The sequence below is a fragment of the Impatiens glandulifera genome, chromosome 1 (genome assembly GCF_907164915.1).
Source record: "Impatiens glandulifera chromosome 1, dImpGla2.1, whole genome shotgun sequence".
NCBI classification, from domain to species: Eukaryota; Viridiplantae; Streptophyta; class Magnoliopsida; order Ericales; family Balsaminaceae; genus Impatiens; species Impatiens glandulifera.
The window spans coordinates 110,521,861-110,539,927 of record NC_061862.1 but is presented as its reverse complement, the minus strand read 5'-3'; the positions used below and the strand labels follow the sequence as shown (position 1 = coordinate 110,539,927).

At 28.0% G+C, this 18,067-nt stretch overlaps 1 protein-coding gene across 1 annotated transcript in view; it reads left to right on the top strand.

Moving 5' to 3' along the window:
• Positions 1 to 15,218, top strand: part of LOC124940307 (extensin-3-like) — an 18,944-nt gene extending 3,726 nt beyond the window's left edge. The window contains exon 2 of the mRNA XM_047480819.1: positions 15,094 to 15,218. Coding sequence (XP_047336775.1) covers positions 15,094 to 15,218 — 125 coding nt within the window. The remainder of the gene's footprint in view (positions 1 to 15,093) is intronic.
• Positions 15,219 to 18,067: the final 2,849 nt, after the last annotated feature.

The following is an 18,067-nucleotide window of genomic DNA, read 5'->3' as shown; positions in this document are numbered from 1 at the left end:
GAATACCTTCAACTAGCTTTTTACCGCGAATGTAGTTTAAGGTTTCATGTGTCAGATGGTTTTTTACTATTATGCCACAAACCAGGTTTGATCGGTCTTAGCTATCATGCATACAGGGTATTCTACCTTAGTTTTCCAATCTACCTTGTAGATATTTCCTAGCCTATTTCGGTTAGTAGTATGGTACCTGAGAGTTCTAACTAAGCATGCTGTTTAAGAAATTCTACTGTGTATCCAGCATCGCACATTTGACTAATACTTAACAAGTTAAAACGTAGGTTTCTACTAAGAGCACATTATCAATTGTTAGGTTACCAGGACAATCTTACCTTGCCCACAGTTCTACCTTTTGAGTTGTCACCGAAAGTGATTAGTGCACCGGTTTCTATTCTGATGTCGGTTAGCAGGTTGTTGTTGTTCCCGGTCATATGCCTGGAGCAACCGCTATCCAAGTACCATTCAGAGTTTCCTAGCCGTTTCTTTAAATCTTGCAAAAAAGTACATATTTACAACTATTTGGTACCCCATCACTGGGTCCACATGCGGTTAGTCCCTTAGGCATCCAAAACTTTGAAAAACCGGACATCTTTCTTTGCTAAGGTCTTAACCGTCCTTTTGGCATTTGGTTTTGGATACTTCGGTTTCCTGTGAAGGCCTTAAAGAGGGTGATTTGTAATTTGTCCTACGCGGTCGATGATTGGCTCTCCTATTTGAGCAGGTCGGCTTTTCTTTCTTAGGGTCAAAACCATTTCTCAGAGGCAGTTGGACCTACATAGGTTAGTTTCTTTCGTATAGTATGCAGTCAATTCCTCTTCAGCGGTTAAGGAACTTCTAACAAATCTTATGAGGGGGAGGTTCTTTGAGAACCTTACTTTTTCTACGGGTTTATGGTTTTTGGATCTATGTCTATGTATCCTAAACGAACATGCAAGTGGGGTGTTTTGTAACTACACATCTATTCACCATGTCACTAGATCTCTTATATGCGGCCATCTTATACTGGAGTCGGGCATTTCCTCCTCGGTCAATTCTCGAACTGGTTCACTAGACTGTTCGGTCTTGAGTAATGGTTCATGTGCTAACTCGTTTCTAAGATAGGAATTTATTAGGTTCTATGACCTTTGGTTCGGTTAGGACGGGTATTTCCGGTTCTGTCGGAATGGGTACTATGGGGTCGGTCCTAAAGTTGAGTTGCTTAGGTAATAAGGCTAACAGGTTTTACTATTCTCTACCATATCATTCAATGCATTATATAAATCATCTTTAGTAAATTCTTCACAGAGAGAGTCAAATATATGTTCCTCTTTTCCATAAGGCATGTGAGTTCATCATCACTGTCACTGTGAGCCCATAGACTTCCTCCATCATCGGCTATCAGTGCTTTCTGAACCTCACTTCCTTCACCGGTTTGTTGATAGTTATTTCGGTTATTTGGTAATCCGGTTTCCGGTCATCCCTCCTCGGTTTTCTGCATTCCCACTTGAAATGTCCCAACAGTTGCAGTTATAACACCTTACATTGGATTTATCACCATAGTTGTAGTTTGTTGGTTGGCTTCTTTCATAAACCTCCCAAACTTCTGTGCAAGCATTGCCATGGCATCCTCTGTGAACTTTTCGGCGGTTCTGATCGGTGCAGGTGCAGGTGCATGTGCAACCGGTTCTGTGGATGTGATCAGTGCTCTGGTTGAGGTTGAGGGAGACTTCTTCTTCAGTTCTAGATCTCATTTCGAACTCATATGCCTTAAGATCTTCGAATCATCTGTAGCTTCATTTACTTAGGCAGTTTGATTCCCTCATCACCATTGTCTTTATGTCCCATGCACTTGGAAGAGATCTTAAGCTTTCATGATAACCTCCTTGTTGTCATACCTCTTGCCAAGAGTTGCTAGCTCATCTAAACACCAGTGAACCAGTCACTATACTCCATTGTTTCTCCCGGTTTCATCTTGATGCTTTCAAACTTCTGAGTAGCTACCATTACCTTATTTTCCTAAGTTCTTTCATTTCCCTCATGAATCTGAAAACCGTGTCCCATGTTTCCTTTGCGGTTTGCAGTATCTGATCTTGCAGTATGTGTTTCTGTCCACACTATTGGAGATCAGGTTTCTAGCATGGTTATCCAGGTTGTTTCTTCTCCTATCTTCAGTTGTCCATTCCTTTCTGTCCTTATCAATGTATCGGTCCTTCGGCCAGAATGGACTCCATCTCATCATCCAAGGTGATTAAGTGTAGGTGCATGCGTGCCTTCTAGTTGGCAAAGTCATCACCTTCTAGCATAGGGGCCTATCGAAAGACATGCTTGCTTGAGTATTGAAACTAACTGCTCTGATACCAATTGTTAGGATCTAGGTCGCGGTTGGAGGACTGGGGTTGGGGCGGTTAGCGCGTCTAACTCAAAGGGTGGTGATAATCCGGTTAGAGATTAACACCGGGTTTCAATACTACACAAACTGTCACAAACCCTTGAACTAGGTTCAAGCGTAGAAGAGGTTTGTTTCAGGTTGAAGCAGCACACTCACGAGATAGGCAGAAACGGTTTTGGATTATATAGGTTTGAAAATTGATGAGTCGGTTTTTGTACCTGGTGATTCGGTTTGGATAGTGTAGAGTCGGTTAGGGCGGTGTAGATAGGTTAGTATTAGTCGGTTATAAAATAACACTGGCAGAAAGTAAATAACAAGACAGGTTTTTATGGATGTTCGGAGATAAAACTCCTACGTCACCCCTTCCTCTCGAAACCGCGAGAAGGATATTCACAAAGGAATACAAATACAATCCGATCGAGACTTATTCCTGCTCGAAACACCCTTACAATTTACACGAAATTGTAAAATACACACTTCAACTTTAGCACTTAGCTTTTCTAGAAAGATAACTCTTTTCACTTGTAGATTAAATGTTCACTATGTCTCACGTATATCACTTGTTCCGTATTGTGTCCCCCTTTTTCCTCTTCAGCTTGCTCTTTATAGGTGAAATATGCAACGGTCATATTTCGCTTCTTGAATCTGATTGGCTGAGCAGAGGTTTAGTGATTCAGACCTGTAGTCATCTTTTCAGACTGGCGGTCAACTCTACAGACTTTACAGTCTGTTCTTCCGGTGTGTAAGACAAACCTGCTAGGTTTGTCTTTTACTCAATGTGGTAACTGTTGGTTAGACAGTTATCTATACTTGAAAGATTGCTTCTGATTTATCCTGAAAGTGGAAAGATCCTGTAGGAATGTCTTCTGCAGCCTGCAGACTTTCCTCAGACTTGTATGGATATGGAAATGTTCAGTCTGTTCCTTTGGTATCATTCTCAACAGATACCCAAAGTAACTTCTTATGTGGTCGGTCATTTGACTTAACCGAATGGCTTCCGGTGTGATTGGTTAACCGGACATCTTCCGGTTATTCCTTGTCTTCTAGCTGATCGGTTGTCTGGTGTTTCCGGTTTTTAGCTTTGGCAGATCCTTTCACTGTGCGGTCATGTTTCGAATGTTCCTGGTTGGTTTATTATCTTGACCGGTTAATCTTCTTAACCGGTTCATTTGTTTGACCGGTCGGTTCCTTGTTCATGCATGGAAGGTTATTTTTGTTAAGTTCTGTGAACCGGTCTAATTTTATCTAACAATATTAAAATATGTATTAATTGAATTTAACAATAAATATTGATTATATCAACTAGCAATAAATATTGATTATATCAACTATGTAACTACAATTAAACCAATATATTACTCATCCAAATATTTATTCCTATAAATAATCTTAGATGAACAATGTTTAACCATTTTATTTCGAAACTGTTTACATACTCAAAAGGTTTTCAAACTTTCATTTCAGTCATTTTAGTTTGTTTTTAATTAATTTATATAACTTATTTATATTTTAATTTGTTTACATATTTTATTTATTTATATTTTAATTTATTTATATAATTTATTATATGTTTAATTCATGATAATTTAATAAGGTTTGTTTTGTTGTATTTTTTTTTGTTTGTGAGAAGTAATTTGTGTTTAAGTAATAATGTTTAATTTATTTTATGCAGTTGTATAAAATAATTGAATGTGAATTTTAAAAGAATTATAAGTTGTTGTAAAGTTATGGGTTACAACTAAACCAATATATTACTCCATCCAAATATTTTATTCCTATAAATAATCTTAGATGAACAAGGTTCAACTGAAGAGAGAAGAGTGATATCTTCATATACAGAGCATTTTATTTCGTCGATCTCCTTTTGTCGTGTGCTATCTCTATTCATAATCTTCTCAATTTCTCTATCAATATCATGCTTTCAATAATTGAATTTGCATTATGATGTTTCAACAATCCGTTTTCACTGATTTGTATTTTTTTTCCAGGAATTGATAATTCCACGCCGCTGCAAAAAACATCATCGGTCTTCTTTTGCTTTTGTAGCTTCTAACTCTACAATCATTCACAAAATTCAGGTAATTTCTCTTTCCTATAATATATATATATATATATATATTAATATTTTTATTAATTAAATTTAGAATTAATAGTAATTATAAAAAATTGCAAAATAATAAGAGTTTCAGGTATTATATTATCATTAAAAAATTATTTTATTTATATTAATTCAGTTTAGCATTAAATATTAAATATGAAAATATGTAAAATAAAAAATTTCAGTTATTATATTATAATTAATAAAAATATTTAAAAATAAAAATTTCAGTTATCATATTATAATTAATAAAAATATGTAAAAATAAAAATTGCAGTTATCATATTATAATTATGTATTAATTGAATTTAACAATAAATATGATTATATCAACTAGCAATAAATATTGATTATATCAACTATGTAACTACAATTAAACCAAATATTACTTCATCCAAATATTTTATTCCTATAAATAATCTTAGATGAACAAGGTTTAACCATTTTATTTCGAAACTGTTCACATACTCAAAAGGTTTTCAAAACTTTCATTTCAGTCTTTAGTTTTTTTTAATTAATTTATATAACTTATTTATATTTTAATTTGTTTACATATTTTATTTATTTATATTTTAATTTATTTATATAATTTATTTATATGTTTAATTCATGATTATTTTAATAAGGTTTGTTTTGTTGTATTTTTTTTTTTGTTTGTGAGAAGTAATTTGTGTTTATGTAATAATGTTTAATTTATTTTATGCAGTTCTATAAATAATGAAGGTGAATTTTAAAAGAATTAATAAGTTGTTGTAAAGTTATGGGTTCAATTTTTAATTTTAGATAAATATATATAATATTGAAAAAATTAAAATTTATTATAAAAATGAATATTCTGAGAATATTCTTTTGAGTTTGAGTTTTTGGGTTGGAGAAAATTACTGAGATATTTATTGCATTTTAAGTATAAGATTAGGTATTTGAGTTTAGGTGTATAAATTCTTTCATAATATATATTTCTCTCTTAATCTAATTATTAAGATTTTGTTTTTTTACTTACTGTATAAATTTTTATATACTTCACACTAATAATATAAAATATATTTTTTTATTAATATATATATATATATAATAACAATATATATAATAATGTTTATATAAATATGAAGGTTTATACACACATTATTAACTCTATAAATTACTACTTTCTAAATTAATTTCTTTATATATTTTACTTTTTTCTTAATATAATTATTAAGTATTTTTTTCTTACTTTCACTATATAAATATTTATATTTTTTCACACTAATAATATAAAATATTTTTTATATTAAAATATATAATATTACCTAACATATTTATTTTTATATATAATAACAATATATAATAATGGATGAATATGAAAGTTATACACAAATTCATTAGGATTTCTATCTCATTTCATAATTTCTCTCTATTAATTAACTCTATGTAATACTTTACTTTCTAAATAATTTCTTTATTTTATATTCAAGAATTTTTTCATTTCATAATTTATCTTTCTAATTAATTCCTATATTACTCTTTTTTCTAATTTAATTTTTTTCACTTTCATAATATAAAAATTTAAAATTATATATTATATATATATAATATTATATATATATATTAGGTAAGTTATGACTATTTATTTTAAATAGGTGGTATATAAATAAATATTTTAAATAACAATATTAAATTTCTCTCAACTAAAATTATATATTAATTTCGTACTTAATTTATTTTTTCTATAATCTTTATATATATATATGATAATTTTAACAAGGTTTGTTTGTTGTATTTTTTTGTTTGTGAGATGTAATTTGTGTTTATGTAATAATGTTTAATTTATTTTATGCAGTGTAAAATAATTGAACGAGAATTTAAAAGTAATTAATAAGTTGTTATAAAGTTATGAGTTCAATTTGTAATTTTAGATAAATATATAATAATATTGAAAAAATAAAATTTATTATAAAAATGAATATGAATATTCTTTTGAGTTTGAGTTTTTGGGTTGGGATAAATTACTAAGATGTTTACTGCATTTTAAGTATGAGAATAAATTAAATATATATTTCTCTTCTTAATTTAATTATTAAATATTTTTTTCTACTTATTATATAAATTTTTATATTTTTTCACTAATAATATAAAATATTTTTTATTAATATTTTTACATAAAGATATATAATATTACATAACATATTTATTTTATATATATAATAATGTTTAATAGATGAATATGAAGGTTATACACAAATTATTTTTATCTCAATTCATAATTTCTCTCTCTTAATTAACTCTATAAATTATTCTACTTTTTAAATTAATTTTTATATATATTTGACTATCTTTCTTAATCTAATTATTAAGTATTTTTTTTTACTCTTACTATATAGATATTTATATTTTTCAAAATAATATAAAATATATTTTATATTAAAATATATAATATTACATACATATTTATTTATATATAAATATAATAACAATATATAATATGTTTAATAGATGAATATGAAGGTTTATACACAAATTCATTATGATTTCTATCTCAATTCATTATTTTATATTCAAGAATTTTTTCAATTTCATAATTATCTTTCTAATTAATTCCTAATATTACTCTTTTATTTAATTAAATTTTTTTTCACTTTCTACTTATCATAATATATAAAAATTTAAAATTATATATATTAGGTAAGTTAAGACTATTTTATTTAAATAGGTGGTTATATATAAATAAATATTTTAAATAACAATATTAAATATTTCTCTCAACCTAAAATTTATATATAAATATTAATTTCGTACCTAATTTTTTTTTCTCTCTAATCTTTTTATATAGATATATATATATATTATAGATATATATATATATATATATATATATATATATATATATATATATATATTGCTTAAGAGAATTTTTTAATTGGTTGTTTAAGAAATCATTTATTTGTGGACACTATTATTTTTTTTATATCATAGTTTTTTATTATTTGGTAATTTTCTGCCTTTTTCTTAAATGTTAGGGTGATCACTTTACTAAAGCGTGGTTTCATCTCTCAAATGGACCGAGTGTGATGTAAACTTTTTAATAAAGTTCTATCTCTAAAATATTCTTATTTTTATCTTGACTCTTGTATATCTACATTATCTCACTTTATTAAAATACAAGGTCTAAAGGAGAATTTGATTGAGCCACTTATTAAGAATTTTCTTATTTGGTTGTTCAAGAAACTGATTTATTTTATGACAATATTTTTTTTATATCAAAGCTTTTATTATTTTAATAATTTTTCTGCATTTTTTTTAATGTTATTAATACCGGTAATCACTCTACTACACTACTACAGTGGTTTCATCTCCACAATGACCGAGTATGATTAAACTTTCAAACAAAGTTCTATCTCTAAATATTTCTTTTTTTTGTCCTGACTCTTGTATATCAATACTATCTCACTTTATAAAAAATACAAAGGTCTCAAAAAATTTTGATTGAGCCCAACTTATTTTTTCTTTAAATAATACTATTTTTTATTTTGAATTTTTTTAAGAGAATTTCTTAATTTGGTTGTTCAAGAAACTATTTATTTGTGGGACAATATTTTTTTTATTACAGTTTTTTATTATTTGATAATTTCTGCATTTTTCTTGAAGGTTATCAATACTGGTATTTACCCTACTATAACGTAGTTTCATATTCACAGTGACCGAGTGTTGATCTATCTCTAAAATATATATATATATATATATATTTTTTGTCTTGACTCTTGTATATTTTACACCTTCTACTTTATGAAAAATACAAAGGTCTCAAACAATTCTTTTACTAAATTTATTGAAAACTCATTGCAAAAAATTGATGCAGTCAACCTTAAGAAACTAAAAATAATTAATATACATATGATCGAAACATACTTATATTATATAAACATATATCTTACTTTTAAGTTAATATTATTATTAGAATTAAGTTACTATTAGTATTGATATATTTTTTATTGAACAAAATATATTAATACTCCACTTATCCTTTGATATAAAATATAGAATTTATATCATTTGGTTAATCTTCTTTTTTACAAGATTACTATTTAAGAGAATTTTTTTTATAATTTAGTGAAGGAGTTTTATTAATCTAAATTTTTCATGACCTACTTTCAAATTTTTGGACTAGGTTGGTCTTAGAAAAAGAGATTTTTGAAATTGGTTTATAAATACTTATTTAAATGCTGAACTATAATATCAAACTATATCAATGATAGGTAAAATGTGTTATCTACTATTATAATCATTCATCCCGTATGAGTTTATCCCCTCTCTTATCTTCTGAGTAATTACCTCGTTTCTTTTGTGATGAAAAATTTTCTAACAAAAAATTAACCTTCTATAAAAAGGATTCTAATTTTTTAATTACATTTAGAAATATATAACCAATAAAAAATATATTTAATAAATAGTTTAGCAGTCTAATAACCATCCTCTTTTTTCAAACATCATTCAAAGATAAATTAAGGTTTTAATAGCAATATCTATTTATTCTATATTTATTCATTTTTTAAGTTAAATCGGGTTTGACTATTGAATATGTTAGTTTTTTTTTATAAAATGAAATTCTAATTTCGTTTTTATGAAGTTCGTACAATGAAGAGTAATGTTATCTTCATTGATTATGAATTTGTTTTTATTATTTGTATAACAATAATTCTAAAATAAAAATATTTTTTTTAAAAAACAATCAACAAATTATATAAAAATTCAAAGGATTCGCACATAACACTTCGACACAAGAAATTAAGACGAAAAAAAAAAAGTAACTGAAAATTAGAGTCAATAATCACAATTTAAGAACCATCCAGTAAATCTACAAATGTCTATAAATTAAATTAGAGTTGAGAGATTTAATTTATATAAGAAAAATAATAATATATACTTTATTTATCTTACATAAAAAAAAATATATTAATTATTTTTTAGAGTGAGGATTTAATTTTTATGGTTTTTGTTAATAGTAAATTTTTATATGGGTATAATAATTTTTATAATTAACATTACAAATTTATAAAAAAAATTTTATTTAAAAAATTTATATATTCGACACAGAAATTAAGACGTAAAAAAAAGTAACTGAAAATTAGGAGTCAATAATCTCATCTTTAAGGAACCATCCAGTAAATCTACAAATGTCTATAAATTAAATTAGAGTTGAGAGATTTAATTTAATATAAGAAAAATATAATATATACTTTATTTATCTTACATAAAAAAATATATTAATTATTTTTTTAGGTGAGATTTAATTTTTTATGTTTTTGTTAATAGTACATTTTATATGGGTATAATAATTTTTATAATTAAAATTATAAATTTATAAAATATTTTTATTTAAAAATTTATATAATATAAAAAAATGATAATGAAATGATATAACACTTTATTTATATAATAATAATAATGTAATTTTAAATTTTATCTTTCTTCTTCAATCAAATTTTTCCTCAATTTTTATTTAAGTTTAAAATAACTTAAATAAAAATAAATTATTTTTAAAATTATAGTTATAAACTCATAGTATTATTTATTTATTTAATTATATATATATTAATTTAAATGTTATTATCTCATATAAAATAATATTTAATATAAAAAATCAAAAAAATTTATATGATTTAAAAAAAATGACATAAGATAATATAACGTTTTAGTTGATTATATCTAAATTAGTTTAAATATTTTCAAACATTTATTATATAATAACAATAAAAAAAAATAATAATAATGTAATTTTAAATTTGATGTACCAAATTTGTATGTTTTTTATTTTTATCAAATTTCTTAAATATAATTTTAAGTTTAATTATTTTTTATTCACCTTTTGTTTTCTATCTTATAATTTAATTATATTTTTTGATTGATTATGTATATAAATATATGAATTATATTTTTTTTCTTGAATTTGGAATTGAAATAATAAATTAGGTAGATAATGAATCTAAAATAAATATCATATCATTAAAAGTTAATTAGAAAATTACATTAATTTTGAAATTTTTATAACTTATTTATATTTCTAAAAATATTTAGATTAACCTTTTAAAAGAACTTATTTTTTTCAAATAGTTTGATAATGTAGTTTGTATTTTGTAAGCAAAATTTATTAGTTAATTTTATTGTTTTATTTTTTTTATATAAAAAATTGCCTAAGATCATATGTTTTTATAACTATGATATTTTTTTATATTATAATCTTTGATTTAAGATATTTAAAAATATATTTTATTTTTTTTATAATAAAAACAATACAAATATTTTCACATTTTATAGTTCGACAAATTTCTAAGGATAAGAAGTAATTGTGAAGCTAAATTGTAGCACCTAAAAGTTGAGTAATATAATATAATGGTGTTATTTAAATTTAATATTAATTTTTTTATTAATTCTAAAATTTGTTTTGTAAATATATTTATTTAATATAATATGTCAAATTATAATATTTTTAGGTCAATAATAAAGATTTTATATCTGAAATTGATCCTGATAATGAGGTGGCTGATTAAATATAAAAAAGCGGATAAGTAAGAGAGAAAAGGCCAGGAAAAGCGCGATATATTCTTATGAATTACAATAGGAACTAGACCATCTAGCTTGAAAGGCTCCCATGTCCTGCTAACCTTCTAAAATGTAAGGTCATAAAAACAGCTCATAGATAGTAAAAATTGGGTCTCACATCACCGGAGAGACTTCATGTGCTCTCCTCTCCTCTCATTTAATTATGTAATTGTTATTTGTTTATTTTATTTATAAGAATTTTTTTATTATATTGTTAAAAAATTTTGATTATTTATTAATGATTAATTTCAGTTAATTTTTTTGTTAAACATTTTTTATATCTATAATTTGTCATATTTAAAGGTATTATATGAGTCTTCTCTTAAAAGTTTAAAATAAGATCTATTTATTTTTTAAAGTACTTAATATTATAAAAATGAGAAGAAATATTTAAAATATAATTTATTAGTATAAAAGTATGTCATTTTTTTTAAACTCACTCAATTTGTTAATAATATTCCATGAATGGTGGTGTGATTTATATAATATTATAATTTTAAACGTAATAATGTAATTAATTTATACTTATCTTTTATCTTATTCTAAATTGTAATCAACAATATTTATCTTTAAAAAATTGTTTATCATGTGTAAAATGACCTCTATAGGGAAATAACTCTAGTTTTATATAAGTTTCTCTCCTATCATAATTATATTTTCATAATTACTAATTTATCTTTAATATATTTTTTAATTAATTTCCGTTTTATTTCTCTCTCATTATATATATATATATTAATTAATTTTGTATAGCTAATAATTAATTAATTTTGTATTTTATCACTTTTTCATTTATATATTAAGTTTCAAAAGTATTTTTTAAATTATTAGTTTCCATATTATTAATTAATTTTAAAAAAATAATTAAAATATATATATTTATTTTCTCCCCATATTTATTTTGTATATATATATAATTTATCTCTCATAATTAATTTGTTATATAACTAATGAGCTAGTTTATGTAATTTTATTTAATAATTTATTTTAAGTTATAGGTGTTTTCTTAATAGAAATTGAATCTGTGTCGTTTAATTTTTAAGTAAATTCTTTTCACTTCAACTACCTAGTTAGTTTTTAATTATCAATTAAAGTTTAATAATGATATGTTTTACACTGATAAAAAATCGACCTTTACCGACGGTTTTTACCGAAGGTTTTATAAACTCTCCTAAATACTCCCGAGAGGAATAAATCTTTCGGTATTAAAAAATAGATTCCGAGAGGGGGTGTAAAACCTTCGTTTTTATCAAGTATTACCGAAAGTTCTTTGTAGAACTTTCGGTTTTTACCTTCCCTAAAAACCAAAAATAATTCTAAGTGTTGAATGTGGTTAATTGCGAAGGTTTTTACAAAAAACTTCGGTTTTGAAATACCGGGGATTTTTTATTTGCGAAGGTTATTCAAAGAACCTTCGGTTTTACCTTTCTTGAAATTCTCTTTTGCGAAGGTTTTCCAAAAACCTTCGGTTTTGACTCATTAAAAATAATTCTATGTTTGGTAATAGTTATTTTCTGAAGGGTTTGTAATAAACCTTCGGTTTTGACTAATATCAAAACCGAAAGTTATATAAAAACCTTCGGCATCTACGTCTATAAATACAAACCCTAACCCTTCTCTTTTTCATTCCACTCTCTCCTTTCTCTCTCTCCCGCGCCGCAGCCGCCTCCTCCACGCCGCTTCTTCTCTTCTCGCGTTCAGGTTTGTTTCATTTGTTTTTTGTTATTTGTTAGATTTATTATTTTGTTTATTTGAAGTTATATTAGATTTATGTTACAGTTATTTTGTTTGATTAATATATATATATACATATATCTGAAATGCATTTATGATGGGTGATTCATGGAATAGTCTTCGCGTACACCGGAGAAACTGCCTCCGTGTTATTAGAATTTGCTAGCACAAATAGAAAGTTGGCACGTGAGGAAGAGATGAGACAGATGACGCTGGAAATGGAGCAAATCCGATTGAGGGATGCGGAAAGAGGCCGATTGCTGAGTCAAATTAAAGCGGACGGGGCTGAAATGGCCCAGAGATTAGAGAATCTCGAACAGGAACTTGTATTGTTGAGGAGTCGACTGAATCAACCACCCCCTCCTCCCACCCCATCTAATAATTTCTAGATTATATATTGTTTGATTAATTATGTGTTTAGTTTCCCGTACGAACGATGACATTTTTATGTGTTTTGTTATAATAATTACGAATTATTTTTATTATCTTTGGTTTTGGTTTAATATGTTGTTCATGAATTATTTTATTTTTGTTTGCTTTTCACTTTTTAAAAAAAAACAGCATGGTCAAAACCGAAGGTTTTCAAATAAACCTTCGGTTTTGACCCATGTTTAAAAAAATTTTAAAAAATTTCTAAGTATGGGGAAGGGTCAAAACCGAAGGTTAATAAATAAATCTTCGGTTTTGACCCTCGGGTAAAAAAAATCTGAAGGGTAAAAACCGAAGGTTTATTTGAAAACCTTCGGTTTTGACCCTCGGTTTAAAAAGATTTCGGGATTAAAGAGTCATGATTGTCACATTTTGTTGGAATATCTTATTCCTTTAGCAACCCGTGGATTACTTCTAGATAATGTGTATGATGCGTTAGTAAATTTGTCTCGGTTCTTTTCAGTTGTTGTGTTTCAAAGAGTTGATTCAAGCGGACCTCGAACAATTGTACATGGATATTACATTAACACTTTGCAAATTTGAAATGATTTTTCCGCCGTCAATCTTCGACATCATGATGCATCTCCCGGTTCACTTGTCATTTGAGGCTTTGCTTGGGGGTCTTGTTCAGTATCGATGGATGTATCCGTTTGAACATTACATGGGTACAATGAAAAGATATTTGCGGAATAATAATCACCCAGAAGCCTCTATAAGCGAGAGCTATCTTGTAAATGAGAGTATTAGTTTATGTGCCAGGTATATGGAGGAAGAAGAGCAAGAAAATGCACAAACTGAAATCTCGGGCATTTCAATATTTTCATCGTTGGAAGACCTATCGAACGGAAAAATATACAACTTGGATTATATCGATCGAGTGACGGCTCATTCATACATTTTGAAAAATTGCCCCGAAGCAGAACATTTTTACATGTAAGATTCTATGTTGTTGTTATTAATTAGCATTAAAGAGTATGCTATTTAATATTCGATCTATTTGCAGAGATTACATGCAGTATTGCAATAACAACGAGTCTCGTGGAGAAACGTTTTCCGTATATTTCAAGCATAGAGTGAGTTAATTATAAAACATATATCCTAACTCTTTATATTTATTTTAACAACTACATTTCGGGTATATGTATGTATAGGTTGCTCAATTACCCGAATTTAATGACATATCAAGAGAACTCAAGATCTTAGGAGAAGGTCCAAGTATGTACTCGTCTATGTATGTCTGGTGTAAAGTAAACGGATATAAATTCTATACAGAAAAATACGACGAAGGTTTGACCACTCAAAATAGTGGGGTGGTTGTTGAAGGGTTCAATGGGTCTGAAACTATGTCATACTACGGAATTTTAACGGATATAATCGAAGTGCAATACTTTTCTCACAAACGAGTTGTTTTATTCAAGTGTAAGTGGTTTGATAAACATTCGGTGGAACTAGGAGTGAAAGTGGATAAATATGGCTTCGTAACTATAAATGTAAACCGAATTTTAAAAACCCAAAGTCAAGACCCGTATATATTGGCGAGTCAAGCAAAACAAGTATTCTACGCCCCTGATATGTCAGCCCGACTCGGTTGGAAGATTGTGACAAAAATAAAACCGCAGTTTACAAATATATAGTTCAGATTAATTAATTAGGTAGATTACGTTTTTTACTTTATATTAATTCTTATTACTACTTTATTTCAATTATTCGCTCATTTATTAATGGTATGCATTAAGAATGTCTAAAGGTAGTAAAGAACCTTGGTGGAGTATGAGGAAAATACCCAGAAAACTCTCTAAGCCGTACCAGAACCTCATTGCACAATCAGAAAACTTAAGGCTCCGAGAATCGTCTTCTAGAGATCCACCACCTATTGTTGTGGTCCCGATAGCTACTGCTCCCCCAGCAGACGAGGATGCTGATGCTGCTGAGGAAGAAGAGTTTGTAGAGAGTACGTTTGCCGATATGGGGGATGACGACGATGAGTCTGACGACGAGGGTCACGAGGAGCCTTAGGAGGAGGATGAAGAGGAGGAGCATGGATCCACTCCCGACCCATCATCGACAGGTAACTTGTTTACAATTAGTTATAGTTTGAATTGATTCACATATCTAATTATGAATTTGATAATTTTGAAGAATCTTGTGCCCGCAAGAGACGGGATAAAAACAAGAATATTGCGTTATCTAAGAGACCAGCGGGGACAAGGATTCCTTTAACTTTTAGAGAGGTAGATGGGAGGCCCAGCGATGTTGATGTTGAAGAACAAGGTGGTCTAGACATGTAGGGTCGGTTGTGCGGGATCCCTCAGCCGTCTCGCACTGTCTTTTGAAGTGGAAGGCATTAAGTGCTGACCAATTGGATTACATTTGGACTGCTGTGAAGGTAAAGATTGATTAATTATACATTAATCATTCAATAATTATTTTAAAACATTTGAATGTTTTTATTTTCAAGATCCGTTCGAGGCTACTAATGGTCCTATTGATTCTTTTCGAAAGACCGGAATGGGACACGTCAGACAGATATGGGATAGATGGCGCTCGGATTTGCACAAGGAATATATTCGCGTCCATAAAGGAGACGAGGCTGCGGTACTTGCCAATCCTCCACCAGACTACGATCGAGATGATTGGGAGTTTGTGTGTCGTAACCATTTCTTTACGGACAAATTTAAGGTACGGTTTCATAATTCAAATAAAATATGATATTAGTTATTCTAACTTCAATTTGTTTATTTGAAATTCAGAAAAATAGTAGCACAAATATAGCTAACAGAAAGAAGCTGAAATTCCCGCATCATACGGGAAGTAGACTGTTTGCTTAAATTGAAGAAGAGTTGGTAAGTACATTATTTGTAATAACTTAATATAAAGATTGTTATGAATTATATAAATTTTTTATTTCAACAGGCAATTGAAATGGGACGGGCTCCATCTGTCGTTGAAGTGTTCAAGAGGACCCGTACCCAAAAACCGACAAAAGAAAACCCAACTCCCGTCCCGGACGAACGCGTGCAAGAGAAAATTGTAAGTGAATTGAATTTAAATAAATTACTTATAACTAGTTTATAAATTATTATATAATTGACAAATTATTTCAAATGTGCAGGTTGAGATGGAGGAAGTTCTAAGTAACGAACCTGAAATATCAGACTTTGAGTTGACGGAGAGAGTATTCGGACGCCAAAAGTATGGGGGAGTATTCGGTATGGGATCAGGCGTCGGACCCACACACTTTCGTGAGGATCTCCGAAGTTCTAACAATTCTCAACGAGCCACTGATCGATTGTTTGAGGAGAATCAAAGAATGGCGATGGAACTTGAGGAATTGAAGAAAAGGGATGAAGAAAAAACTCAAACGATTAATCAAATACAATTGGAAAAGGTAGAATTGATTTCAAGAATGGATAGGGAAAGTGCAAAACAGGAGAAGGAAAGGTTATAATTGAATGCAAGATTAGAGAGTTTTGAAATGTTTATGCGGCAATATCAACCACCCCTCCCCCACCAGCTAATTCTAAGACGTTTCGACTATATGAATTGATTGAATAGGTTTAATGGTTAATGTAAAACATGTTGTTGGGATGATTGATTTGAGAATTTTGGAATGATCATTTTGTTTTATGAATTGATTGGTTTGGCTGAACAGGTTTAGGTTTCGGTTTCGATTGAGCACAAAACAATAGGGCTATTTTGTAAATTTTGTAGGGAAAAAACGAAAGTTAAATGGAATCTTTCGGTTTTTCCTGAAAGGGAAAAACCGAAGGTTAACTTAATAACTCTCGGTTTTTCTTCAAAGGAAAAACCGAAGGTTAATTGTATATCTTTCGGTTTTTCCTCAAAGGGAAAAACCAAAGTTAATTGCATATCTTTCGGGTTTTCCTCAAAGAGAAAAACCGAAGGTTAATTTCATATCTTTCAGTTTTTCTTCAAGGGAAAAAAACCGAAGGTTAATTGCATATATTTCGGTTTTTCCTTTTAAAGAAAAACCGAAGGTTAATTCAATAACTCTCGGTTTTTCTTCAAATGGAAAAACCGAAGGTTAATTGCATATCTTTCGGTATTCTTCAAAGGGAAAAACCGAAGGTTAATTCAATAACTCTCGGTTTTCTCCTTTGAAGAAAAACCGAGAGTTGTATGGAAAACTTTCGGTTTTTCTCTCGGTTATCTAAACCGAAAACTCTAGGATATCTTTCGGTAAACGCACAATTATTTTTAACGACAGAGTCAATGCCGAGGGATGGCGAGAGTTACATTAACTCTCGGAATTTGGTCTATACCGAAAATTATAAGGTCAAAACCGAGCGTTTTTACTCTCGGTTTTGACCACTTTTTCACCAGTGTTAATGTTAAAGTTTAATAATGATATATTTTAATAAAAATCAAATAACTGCTGAGATTGTAGTTCATTTCATTGACAATTATAATAAATATTATATATATTTGTTACTGAAAAAAAGATAAAGTTCATTTAGTAAATATACATGTAAAACTTTACTTATTGCAAATGAAGAAAAACTGTGCAGAAAGTAGAACAATAACCAATGAAGTGAGGAATGACTCCCTTAAAAAAGGTCATCAATGAACGATTCAAAATTAAGGATCAAAATAGTTTTTTAAAACTTTTAAATATGACTTAATTTTCATTAAATATATAATTATATATACAACTTTGACCCAAACAAAAAAAAACTAAAGTTACAAAATATTAAAAGTTCTTCATGTAGAAGTAAGACAATTTTTGAAATTTGTTGCTGCAAAATAATAAAATTTTATAAATGTTTGTTTTGATATGAAACAAGAGAGGTAAGAGGAGATTGAAATAGGAAGAGATAATGATATTTAAAAATAAAATCTTCTAA